This window comes from Pongo abelii, chromosome 6 (assembly GCF_028885655.2).
Source record: "Pongo abelii isolate AG06213 chromosome 6, NHGRI_mPonAbe1-v2.0_pri, whole genome shotgun sequence".
In the NCBI taxonomy this organism is placed as follows: Eukaryota; Metazoa; Chordata; class Mammalia; order Primates; family Hominidae; genus Pongo; species Pongo abelii.
In genome coordinates, this window is record NC_071991.2 from 139296447 (window position 1) to 139309945 (window position 13499).

The 13499-nt window shown below is 40.7% G+C and overlaps 1 protein-coding gene and 1 long non-coding RNA gene across 2 annotated transcripts; both read left to right on the forward strand.

Annotated features, from left to right (window-relative positions):
* The first annotated feature begins 331 nt into the window (after positions 1–331).
* On the forward strand, positions 332–3064 carry LOC129060497 (uncharacterized). Its single transcript, XR_008527280.1, has 2 exons — positions 332–390; positions 2658–3064. It is a non-coding gene; the product is annotated as an uncharacterized LOC129060497 (long non-coding RNA).
* An 8191-nt stretch (positions 3065–11255) lies between these two features.
* LOC100449756 (olfactory receptor 9A4-like) lies at positions 11256–13078 on the forward strand. The gene is given in 1 exon segment (XM_024250385.2): positions 11256–13078. A coding segment is annotated over 1 exon segment (945 nt). The 5' UTR covers positions 11256–11312; the 3' UTR covers positions 12258–13078.
* Positions 13079–13499: the final 421 nt, after the last annotated feature.

Genomic DNA, 13499 nt, shown 5'->3' on the forward strand with positions numbered 1-13499 from the left:
CCCTCTACTTCTGAAATCTTTACTGAGCCAATATGGCATTAAGCAAAACATGGAGGATATCTAAAGAAATGGAACCATGCCCTGAACGAGGTAAGTTGTTTCTGCAATAAGGGTTCTCAGAGAAAGGTTCCATCCTTCTTGGATTTCCTCATTCACCAGGGGCCTTCCTTACTCCAACAGTCATTACATTACCAACACTGCTGCTCCAAGGCTGAGACTCCCTGGGCAGCTGTCAGCATTGTTCCCATGGGGATGAGGACTGCTAGGATGTGTCCTTACCTCACAATGTGATTACTGACTCCTCATCTGTTAGTGTCATTTCTGAACCTGCACTGGGTTAACACTGGGAAATAAAAACTTCCCACCCACTTCTTGCAGGAGGCTGTGTGGGTAGGCTCAACATAATCTTATTTCAAGAGATCATAAATTGATTGGTACAACTTTTTGGAAGGTGATTTGATAACAGCTAGTAAAATTTAGTATAATAATTTAGCAAGATACAAGTGTAAAAATGTATGGGCTTACATGTGAAGATATTTATTGCAGCATTATACTAGTAAAAAATTGAAAACACAAAATATTTGTTAGCAGGGTACTCATTAAGTAAATGATAGTTTTTTCATAAGGTGAATATTTGGTAATCATTTAAAATACGAGGGACATATAAATGCTAATATGGGAAGGCTCAATAAACACACACGTATACACATATAACAAAAAGAAAGTTGCAGGACAATATTTTACTAAAATATCATGTTTTTAAAAGACCATAAAAAGATACTCGTGTATATGCATAGAAAATTTCTGTATGGATGCACTAGAAACTAATAGTAGTGTTTAGCTCTAGCAGATGGATCAGCAAGATCAGGCATTGGTGAGAGAGGCATTTGCATTTTTGTTTTATATTCCTTCACAAAATTTTACTTTTCACATGAACTGTGCTATTTTTATGATAAATGAAAGTCATTTTTAAAATGTAAACATAAATATTTTAAATGTTATTTTGCTATTTTACTCAGTTTGCAAGCCATCTTTGCTTTTATATAGTAGTTTTAAATTTGTGTTTCTCAAATGTTGGCTCTTCAGCCTGTACGCCTACCCTTCAAGCAGCTCAGGGAGGAACCCTGCTAGCATATGAAGACCTGGAGGGGAAATGGTTGAACAGCCACAGTTGGAATGTATGCATGCTGGAGAGAGTGGAATGGGCTGTGGCATTGGTTGACTGTGAGGCTGGTTTGTGTGGCAGATCCTCTCTTTGTTTCTAAGCAGGGTTCCCTTAACTATTGGCAGAGGGTATCTGGTGGCAGGAGTGCAGAGATCATCTGGAGAAGATGGGATCCATAAGGTCTTGGAGATAAGGGTAGCATTTTTGGCAAAGGCTATGTGATTGCCCCTTAGTTTTTGATGTGTCTTGGAGCCATTTGTCATGTCCTCTGCTTGGGGCTGCTTAGGCTCTGTAGGGCTAATTGGAGTCAGGGAGAGGCATAGAGGAGAGCAAGGTATTGGCTATTCACAGCCTGGAGTGCTTAGTAACATCCAAGACTTAAGGCCTGGGAGGAGGGCAACCTGGGTGTTGAGAAACTTTTGTCCGAGAGATTTCAGATTTTCCCATTATACCAACTTTTTCATGTTCTAAAATGTGATTAGCCTTGGGAAGGAAAGGTGAAAAGTTTCTCTGGCTTTCTCTTCACTGTGTTGCTAGGATTACTTTGAACCTGGGAACATTCCGTTAGTGAATAAATTCTCCAGGGTACAGATTGGGGAGGGAAAGAAGGAGGGAAAAAGAAAGAAGGAGACAATTGGGCTTTCCACAGCATTATTACTGGACCTTTTCCTAGGGGCCAGTGTGGGGATAGTTTTCACTATCACTAAGAGTAAAGACAGCAGCATCTTGTTGTAGCTCATGGAGACTGCTCAGCACTAGCCAGGCAGAAGGTAGCTTGGGCTGGTCCCTGGGGAGCAGTAGAACTTTCCAAGCCTTTCCCCTTCTCTGGAGGTGAGTGTCTTCTAGAGATTCCTCTCTGTGAAGTAGAGAGTAGGAGACCATCATGATAGGAGGGCTGAGGCTTGGCTGCCTTCTAGAACAAGGATACCTAGAGCCTGAAGAGTAGACAGGGGAGTTGCATAGAGGATGAGCTCTGAATCAAATCCTCCCTCCAGGGCAGAGGGCAGATTCATCTCTTCTCTGCCCCATGATGAAGAGAGGCACAGTGCTCTGCCACTACCTAAGTCTCTGCCCTCTCTTTTAGCCCTATTTCTTCTTCATATCTGCTTGCCATATTGTAGGGGAGCTCCACAAAGACAGACTTATCTTTTTGACTGGGCAATACCTTAGTGAAGAGTGAATGGAGAGTCATATCTTACAACAGGAAAGAGAATCTGGTCAGGATGACTACTCTGTTTATTCATTCATTTATTTATTCATTGCATAAATATTTAAAGTGTACTCACTTGCTCAGTGTCTTATTCTGTTCTTGGAACTGAAGATGTGACAGTAAAAAAAAAAAAAAGAGGCAATCTTTTCTCAAGGTATTTTATTCTAATGTAAGATTCAGGTTTCAAATGAATAAACAAGGAAAAGTTTAATATAATTTTAGAAGAATGTAAAGAATATATTGCTTCTAAACCATAGCTGTTTTCTTGTCTCCTGGACCCAGGATGGAGGTCACGTTGGGAGTTAGGAATTAAAGTTCCAGCCTTTTCACTCCTTCTGGATTTCTCCTCCTCTGTATCATCTGATGACAAGAGGAATAACTCTCAGAACCAGAGGTTGCTAATTTGGAGCTGGCCATACTCTGCCTGCTTGAAGGAGACACATTCACTTAGTTAAAAGGTGGGGTATAACTTTCATCATAAAACAAAAAGGAAGAAGTGGGCAATCTACTCCTGCAAGCCAGCACACCAGAAGTCAGGGAAAGACTCAATACTGTGTCACAAAATTGCTATTACTTTCTGACAATGGGCAGGTTTGACCCTACCTCCAAGTCAGCTAGTTCTACCAATACAGAGAAATGATCATAAAGATAACTGAAGTGAAAACTTGAACAAGCAGAATGCAAATGTAGCCTACTGTATTAGTCTGTTCTTACACTGCTATGAAGAAATACCCAAGACTTGGTAATTTATGAAGGAAAGAGGTTTAATCGACTCATGGTTCTGCATTGCCTGAGCGGGGGGTCTCAGGAAACTTACAATCATGGTGGGAGGCAAAGGAGAAGCAAGGACCTTCTTAACAGGGTGGCAGGACAGAGTGCAAGCAGGGGAAATGCCAGATACTTTTAAAACCATGAGATCTCGTAAGACTCACTCACTATCATGAGAACAGCATGGGAGAAACCTGTCGTCATGATCCAATTACCTGCACCTGGTCCTGCCCTTGATCCGTGGGAATTATGGGGATTACAATTCAAGATGAGATTTTTGGGTGGGGACAAAGCCAAACCATATCACTCACACTCAGAGGAAACAAAGGAAAGAAGTAACCACATCTGGGTAGGATTTGCTAAAAATACTTTTGTATAACTGTTGAGATGCAGTAGGTTTTTGCATGACAGGGACATAATAGGTAGAGAAGACAGTTTAGTTCCATTCAGGATGGAAGACATGGTGGTATAAATGAGCAGGTTGTGATCAAGGAAGTACTTAGGGTACCTGGTCAGAGCAGAGTCGGAGCTGAGATGTCCAGTGAATCGAGAGACAACAGTGCGTGCTGGGGTGGATGGGTTTTCATGCCTGTGGTGCAGCGTTGGTGGCCAGTGCTCATCTTCTTGGCCATATACATTTATCTACTATTCTACTTACCTATCTATTCTTCATAGAACATTTAACATCAACCTTGTACAGAGTCATGGTGTGGAGCCTAGAAGCCGGAGGGGAATATTTTCTCAATCTGGAAATGTCTTTAGTCCTTTTGTGATCAGAAGCAGTCTCATTTTTTTTTTTTTGGCTCTTTCCATTTCACAAGGAGCAAATCCTCAGGACTAAATATGGGAGAGTCACAGTGGTGCTACTGAATTTTGTCTCTTAGGCTTCCCTGGCTCCCAGTAAGTATGCCATTTGTTACCTTCTTCTTCCTTTGTCAGTGATTGTAATAAGAAATTATGTAATCATCATAGTATGTGTTGAGAAATGCCTGCTGTTCCTCCTATATTTATTCCATGGTGACCTCTCTGTCATAGAAATCCTTATCACATATACTGCTGTTCCCTTGATGCTCAGGGGTTGTTACTTTCCATGATTCAAACAATACCTTTAATGACATGTGTTGTCCAACTCTATACGAACTTTTTTGGGGGTACACAAAATTTGCATTACTGGGAGTGATGACTGTGGACCATTATGTGGCTCTCTGTAACTCTTTGAAGTAAAACATCATTATGAGCAGACACTGCATCTGGCTGGTAATTGTATTATTGATTGGGTTCCTTTCTGAAATCTGGCCAGTCTATGCCACATTTCAGCTCCCTTCTTCAAATCAACTCAAAATGAATTAAAAACTTAAATGCAAGAGCTGAAAGCTGAAACTGCCTTAAAAAGAGGGAAATCTTGCCTTATTTGACAACAAGGATGAACCTAGAGGACATGCCAAGTGAAATAAACAGAAGGACAATATCCCACAAATGTAAGGTACCTAAAATAGTCCAACTCATGAGAGCAGAAAATAGAATGGTTTTTCCAGGGGAAAATGGGGAGTTGCTGTTCAATGGGTATAAAGTTTTAATAATACAAGAGAGTAGCTTCTAGAAATCTGATGTATAACATTGTGCCTATAGTTAACAATACTGTATTGTGCACTTAAAAATTTGTTAAGAGGGGTAGATTTCATGGTAAGTCTTCTTACCACAATAAACAACAACAACAACAATAACAATAAAGGGGCAGGAATGACTCCTTAGAAGTGATGAATAGGGCTGGGTGCAGTGGTTCATGCCTGTAATCCCAGCACTTTGGGAAGCTGAGGCAGGCAGATCACTTGAGGCCAGGAGTTCGAAACCAGCCTGGCCAACCCTATCTCTACTAAAAATACAAATATTAGCCAGGCATGGTGGCGTGCGCCTATAATCCCAGCTATTCCAGAGGCTGAGGCACGAGAATCACTTGAACCTGGGAGGCAGAGGTTGCAGAGAGTGGAGATCGTGCCACTGCACTCCAGCCTGGGTGACAAAGACTCCGTCTCAGAAAAAAAAAAGTGATGAATAGGTTTATTACCTTGATTGTGGTGATGGGTTCATAGGTGTACACTTATTTCCAAGTTCATCAAATTGTTTACTTTAAATGTGTGCAGTTTTCTCTATATCAACCATTCCTCAATAAAGCTGTTAAAAATTAAAAAATCTACCATAAGCAAGACAGTATGTTATGGGCAAAAGAACAGAGAATTAGATCAATGAAGCATAACAGAGAGCCCAGAAATAGACCCACACAAATATAGTCAACGAATCTTTAATAAAAGAAGAAAGGCAATCCAATAAGAAAGGATAATCTTTTCAACAAATGGTGCTGGAATGACTGGAAATCCAAACCAAACAAACAAAATTCAGACACAGACTTTGTACCTTTGACAAAAAATTAACTCTACTTGGATCATAAACCTAAATGTGAAATGTAAAGCTTTACAACTCTAAAACAAAACATAGAAAAACTTAGGTGACCTTGGCTTTTGTGGTGACTTTTTAGCTACAATACCAAAAGCACAATATGTGAAAGAAAGACTTAAGAGAATGAGAAGAAGAGACACAGTTTGGAAGAAAATACTTGCAAAACACATACACATTACAGAACATGTATCAAAAATATACAAAAACCTCAAAACTCAACAAGAAACTACTCGCTTACAAAATGGGGAAATATCTGAATAGATCACTAAAGAACATGTATAGATGACAAATAAGCATGTGAAAAGATGTTCCACATCATATGTCATCAGGGAACTGGAAATTAAAACAACAATGAGGCCAGGCGCGGTGGCTCATGCCCATAATCCTAGCACTTCGGGAAGCCAGGGCAGGTTGATCACCTGAGGTCAGGAGTTCGAGACCAGCCTAGCCAACATGGCAAAACCCCATCTCTACTAAAAAATACACACACACACACACACACACCCTGGCATGGTGGTGGGTGCCTATAATCCCAGCTACTAGGGAGCCTGAGGCAGGAGAATCGCTAGAATCCTGGGGGGTGGAGGTGGAGGTTGCAGGGAGCCGAGATAGTGCCACTGCACTACAGCCTGGGTAACAGGGTGAGACTCTGTCTCAAATAAAATAAAATAAAATAAAATAATAAAATAAAATAAAATAAATAAAAAATAAAATAAAATAAAATAAAACAATGAGACACCACTGCACACCTAGTAAAGTGGCTAAAATCCAAAACACCAGATGCTGGTGAGGATGTGGACCAACAGGAACTCTCAGTCATTGCTGGTGGGAATGCGACACGGTACAGCCACGTTGGAAGACAGTTTGGTACTTCCAAAAGTTTAGTACTTTCTTACAAATTTTAGCACACAATCCAGTAATAGTTCTCCTTGATGTATACCCAAATGAGTTGAAAATTAATCTCCACACAAAAACTACTACACGAATATTTATAGCAGCTCTAGTCATAATTATCCCAAGTCAGAGGCAATCAAGATGTCCATTATGGTTGGATTTTTGTGCCTCTAAATTCATCCCTTGTAGACTTAACCCCCAGTATCTTAGAATGTGAACTTATTTGGAAATAAGGTTGTTGCAGGTGTTATTAGGTAGTATGAGGTCATAATGGAGTAGGGTGGGCTCCTAAGCATATGACTGATATTCTTATGAAAGGAATGCCACTTGAAGACATACACAGGAAAAAATGACTTGTGAACTTAAAATATAAACCAGGAAAGAAATAGAAAAAATCAACAAAGCCAAAGTAAAGTCTCTGAAATAATTAAGAAAATGGATAAATCCCTAGCAAGAATAATAAGGAAGCAAAAGCACACAAAGTAACAATATCAGAAATGGGAACAAGGGATATCATAATAGAGACAGTGAACCTTGAAAGCATGAAAATGAATATGGGCAACTTTATGCCAATAAACCCAACAATTTAGATGAACTAAGCAATTCTCTTGAACACAATTCTTCAAAATGGACACAAACTGAAGTAGAAATTCCGAATAGTCACATAGCTATTAAATACATGGAACCCGTAATTAAAAACTTTCTCACAAATAAAACTCCTGGCCTAAATGTTCTCGATGACGAACTTTGCCAAACAATTTAGGAGGAAATAATGCAAATGTTTTTTTTCCCATAAAATAGGAAAAGAGGGCTTATATTTCCATTCATTTATGATAACTCAAACCTGGCAAGGACCTTACAAGAAAGGAAAACCACAGACCAATATCTCTCATTAACATAGAGGCCTAAATGAAAAGTGGACCAAATATATTGCAGCAATTTAAAAAGGGATAATATAGCCAATAATTATCTCATAATCTTTCCCAGTCAATTTCCTTCCAAGGATTGCCTGGGATTTCTTTTATGGATTTTGTCCATTCTAGAGCATGCTACATTAGGACAATACGTTAAGCATATTTTGGTGTCAGATTATTTTATGCAGTGTAACGTATCTGAAATTTGTTTATGTTATATACATCAGTACTTTGTTACTTTTTTCCTGACCATTATTCCCTTATATAAATATGTAGTTGACTCTCATTATTGGGGTTAGTTATGTCTTATAAAGTCGCTGGGATCACTGAATTAGCAAGTAGTGAATCATTGCTGAATAGTATTTCCTCATATGAATATCAAATTATCTTGTTGATGGGTATTTATTTTCTGTCATTAGTAGCTATAATAAATATACAATGAACATGATAACAGAAATATTTGTCAGGACATGTTTTCATTTGTATTAGGCAACTGCCTAGAAATAGAATTGGTAGGTCACAGAGTAGATGTATATTTAAGTTAATAAGAAACCAATGTTTTCCCAAGGGTTTTTATTATTTTACATTCCTTCCTACTGCTCCATTTTCTACTCTGCCAATGTATAGTTAATAACCCTGGAAACATGTCTGGAGAAACCAAACCATGCCTTGACTTAGGGAATTTGGATCTGTAATTTGCTTTCTCAGACAAAGGTTCCATCCTCCTCAGACTTCCTCATTTCTCAGCACCCTTCCTTCACATTTCTCCACCTGTCATAACATGACTCAGCACAGCCACCTGGGCAGCTGTCGGTACAGTTCCCATGACTGAGAAGCCACAGTTGGAATGTCTGCATGTTGCAAACAGCGGAATGGGTGTAGCATGAACAGTCCCTGAGGTTGAAGTAGGTGGCAGACCCTGTCTATTACTCACTTAGCAGGGTTCCCATAACTACAGGCAGAGGATTTCTGATAGAAGGAGTGCAGAGATCATCTGGAAACATGTGCTTCATAATACTTGGAAATGAAGAGAAAATTTTTGATAAAATTCCATTTGGTGGCCTCTAGAATTTTGCTCTGTGCCTAGGAGTCACTAGTGGGGCCATCACAGCGAGCGGGGAGCTTAGGCTCCATAGGGCCACATGGAATCAGGGAGAGGCATGGAGCAGCTCAGGGGGCTAACCATTCACAGTCTGGGTTGCATGGTGATAACTCAGAGCCTGAAGGAAGGCAACCTGTTGTGTTGAGAGGTTCCTCAGGAGGGAGATTTCAAGTTTGCCCATTAGACAACTTTTCGGTGTTCTAAAACTTGATTAACCTCAGGAGGGAAGGATGAATGTTTTTGGCAGCTTTTCCTTGACAGCATCCCTGGTGTGTCTCTGAACTGGTACAAATTGTTCCTCAGTGAATACTCATCCTTGGAGACAGATAAGGGAGTGAGAGAAGGAAGCAAAGAGAAGGAGAGAGATAGAGACAGTTGGACTCTCTCCTCGGCACTCGTATTTCTGGACTTTTGCGTAAGCTTCTGTATGAGGACAGTGTCCTTCATTCTGAACGGAGACAGAAGCAGCTGTTTCTGTCTCCTGAGCATAACTCAGCACTAGGTGAGCGAGAGATAGCCTGGGCTGGTCCCTGTGGAGCAGTAGAACTTTCCAGTCCAGGCTGCTTCTCCGGAGGTGAGTATCTTCCAGAGGGGCTTCCTTTCTGTGAAGTAGATAGTAGGAGAACATCGTGATGGGAGGGCCGGGGCTTGGCTGCCTCCTGGAACAAGGATATCTAGAGCCTGAAGACTGGACAGCGGGAGTTGCATAGAGGATGAGCTCTACAGCAAAGCCTCCCTCCAGAGTAGAGGGCAGAATCATTTCTTCTCTGCCTATGCTGGCAAGAGGCACAATGCTCTGCCACTACCCAAGTCCCTGCTCTCTCATTTCTCCCCATTCCTTCCATATATCTGCCTGCCACATAGTAGGGGAGCTCCAGGGAGAGAGATTGCAGGTTGACTTTATGTTGCTTTAGAGAAGAATGAATGGAGAGAAGAAGAGTCAGGCTGTATAGTCCTTGTTCATTCACTGATTTTTTTTTTAATCTATTCATTGATATATTCATTTAAAATACAGAGTGCATACTCTGTTCTAGTGTCAGACTCTGTTCTTGGCACTGGTAATACAAGAGAGATGAAGTGAACAAGAAAGAGAAATGACCTACCTATGAAGTATTTAATTAAATACTGGATTTTGATGATAAATTAATAAACAAGTAATAGTATAATGTGATTGGAGATATTGGTGAGGACAATTAGTATGAAAAATATAGCCTAACACAGGTTTGAGAGGGAAGGTGTGCCTGTATTGTTTTAGAGAAGCTGAGTGGGAAGGGACCCATGAAGAGGAAACATTTGAGCAAACACCTGAATGTGGTAAGCGAAGGAGTCCAGACATTCTAAGGAATTCAGGGTGATCCATTTTGGTGTCTTCTGACACTTTTTTTGCCCCAGGACTCTGGAGAAAACAGGTGGTCATGGAGGAGCAGAGCTCTGTGGAACTTCCAAGCTGCTCTAACAGACTGAGACCATGGCAAGTTGGATGCAGGCACAGACTTCCCATTGGGAGGTCTTGTCTCCCTGCTGAAACTGGGGTACTGAGAACTGGAAATGCAGAGGATAAGTTACCTCCACACCACAGCTGTTTTCTTGTCTCCTGGCCCTAGGGTGGAGGCTGTGTTGGGAGATGAGGATTAAAGTTCCAGCCTCTTCACTCCTGGACTTCTCCTCCTCCTCTTTGTCATCTCATAACAAGAGGAATCAAAATCTCAGAGCTAGAAATTGTTAACTGGGAGCTGATCAGACTGCTTGTGTAGGGGAGACACAGTCACTTAGATAAGAGGTGGGGATGGCTTTCATTACAAAAATAAAGAGGAAGAAGTGAGTAATCCACTCAAGGGAGCTGGTATCCCAGAGGTCAGGGAAAGACTCAATACTTTGTCTTAAAATGGCTCTTACCTTGTGACAATGTCCTGGATAGACCTCACTTCCCAACATCACCCCCCAAAATGGTAAATATAACTGAAGTGAAAACTTTTAAATGAACATAATGCAAATGGAGCCTATGTTTAGAGGATACAGAAGAAAAAAGTAACCATGCCTGTGTGAGATTGGCTAGGAATACTTTATTTATTTTTTGAGACGGAGTCTCACTCTGTTGCCCAGGCTGGAGTGCAGTGGTGCAATCTCGGCTCAAGCAATTCTACTGCCTCAGCCTCCTGAGTAGCTGGGATTACAGGTGTGCACCAACATGCCCGGCTAATTTTTGTATTTTTAGTAGAGACGAGGTTTCACCATGTTGGTCAAGCTGGTCTCAAACTCCTGACCTGGTGATCTGCCCGCCTCAGCCTCACAAGGTGTTGGGATTACAAGCTTGAGCCACCACACCCTGCCAGGAATACTTTCTTATGATTGTTTAGATGCATTAGGATTTGGAAGATGGAGACATAATAGGCAGAGAAGGCAATTTAGTTCCACCCAAGATGATAGAGGCGCTGGTGTAAGTGAACATGTTGTGATCATGGAAGCAGACAGGGTGGCCGGTGAGAGCAGAGTTAGAGGCAGATGTCCAGTGTATTGAGAAAGAGTGCATGCTAGGGTGGGTGGGTTTTCATGTTTATCATTTGGTATTCATGACTGGATTTCATCTTCTTGAACATATACATTTATCTTCAAAAGATATATATTCTTCATGAAGTATTTGACATCAACATTGGGTAGAAAATAGTAGAGTCAGGTTATGGAGTTGAGGAGCAGGAGAGGAATGTTTTTTCAACCTGAAATGTCCTTAATCTTTTTAGGATGAAAAGCAGTTGTTCTGTCTCTTTTGCTCTCTAGATTTCACAAGGAACAAGGGCTTAGAGCTAAATGTTGATGAATTACTCTAGTGCCACTGAATTTTATCTCCTTGGCTTCCCTGGCTCTGAAGAACTACATCATATCCTTTTTGCTATATTCTTCTTTTTCTACTCGGTAACATTAATGGGAAACACGGTCATCGTCTTGATTGTCTGTGTGGATAAACGTCTGCAGTCCCCCATGTATTTCTTCCTCAGCCACCTCTCTGCCCTGGAGATCCTGGTCACAACCATAATCGTCCCTGTGATGCTTTGGGGATTGCTGCTCCCTGGGATGCAGATAATATCTTTGTCTGCCTGTGTTGTCCAGCTCTTCCTGTACCTTGCTGTGGGGACAACGGAGTTTGCATTACTTGGAGCAATGGCTGTGGACCGTTATGTGGCTGTCTGTAACCCTCTGAGGTACAACATCATTATGAACAGACACACCTGCAACTTTGTGGTTCTTGTGTCATGGGTGTTTGGGTTTCTTTTTCAAACCTGGCTGGTCTAAGTCATGTTTCAGCTTACTTACTGCAAATCAAATGTGGTGAACAATTTTTTCTGTGACCGAGGACAATTGCTCAAACTATCCTGCGATAATACTCTTTTCACGGAGTTTATCCTCTTCTTAATGGCTGTTTTTGTTCTCTTTGGTTCTTTGGTCCCTACAATTGTCTCCTACACCTACATCATCTCCACCATTTTCAAGATCCCATCATCCTCTGGCCGGAGGAAATCCTTCTCCACTTGTGCCTCCCACTTCACCTGTGTTGTGATTGGCTACGGCAGCTGCTTGTTTCTCTATGTGAAACCCAAGCAAACACAGGCAGCTGATTACAATCGGGTAGTTTCCCTGATGGTTTCAGTAGTAACTCCTTTCCTCAATCCTTTCATCTTCACCCTCTGGAATGATAAAGTCATAGAGGCCCTTTGGGATGGGGTGAAACGCTGCTGTCAACTATTCAGGAATTAGCCTTGCTCTGAGGTCTTTTACATGGTAAAGCACTTAGTATGGATTCTAGAATAATCTGAAAACAACTTGCTCATCTTTGAACTGCATCATAATTATTACCATTATCAAATAATTTGCACGCAACAAAAGACTTTTAAGTTACAGCTACGGTTTTTAATATGGTTAGTTGTTACTTGAAACTCAGTTTATTATTTTTAAGACATGTCTTGCTATCTAGCTATCTATCTACCTATCTATATCTGCCTTTCTTAAGATATGATGATTTCACAATTAAACTTTGAAAAACTAAATGTCAGAGATAGACTATCTATATAGTCTAGAAAATAGACTAGTGGTTGCTTAGGGCTGAGGGGAATGCAGACATAGGGTAGTGATAGTTAAGGGGTACAGGCTTTCTTTTTGAAATGGTGGTTATAAATATCTATGAATATGCCAAAAATCATTGAACTATACATTTTCAATGAGTTAATTTTATGGAATGTGATTTATGTTTCAATAAAGCTATTGAAAATAGTATATTAGATCATGAAGAAGTATCGTGAAGAAAAGTGAAACAGGAATGAAAGGGAATATCTCTTGCGGGAGTGTTGAAATTTCAAATAAGGTTTTCAGGGAAGGATTGAGAGAGGGTAAGGTGGTGATACATTCGGAAACTTGTTAAAGAACATTCCAGGCATAGTGAGTAATAAGTGGGAGACCCTTGGGAAGGCATAGCAAAGATGCTGAAATGGAGTGTGCAAAGGAGAAAGCAATTGCAGTTAGAGTGGTAACTGGAATGCAGACCATGTAGAGCCTTGTGAGCCTTTTTTTTTTTCCAGGTATGCAAAAAGATAATATTATTTTATTATTTTCTTCTTCTTTTTATAATTATACTTTAAGCTAGGGTACATGTGCACAACGTGCAGGTTTGTTACATATGTATACATGTGCCACGTTGGTGTGCTGCACCCATTAACTCATCATTTATATTAGGTATTTCTCCTAATGCCATCCCTCCCCTCTCCCCACGCCCCATGACAGGCCCTGGTGTGTGATGTTCCCCACCTGGTGTCCAAGTGTTCTCGTTGTTCAATTCCCACCTATGAGTGAGAACATGTGGTGTTTGGTTTTCTGTCTTTGCGATAGTTTGCTCAGAATGATGGTTTCCAGCTTCATCCATGTCTCTACAAAGGACATGAACTCATCCTTTTTTATGGCTGCATAGTATTCCATGGTGTATATGTGCCACATTTTCTTAATCCA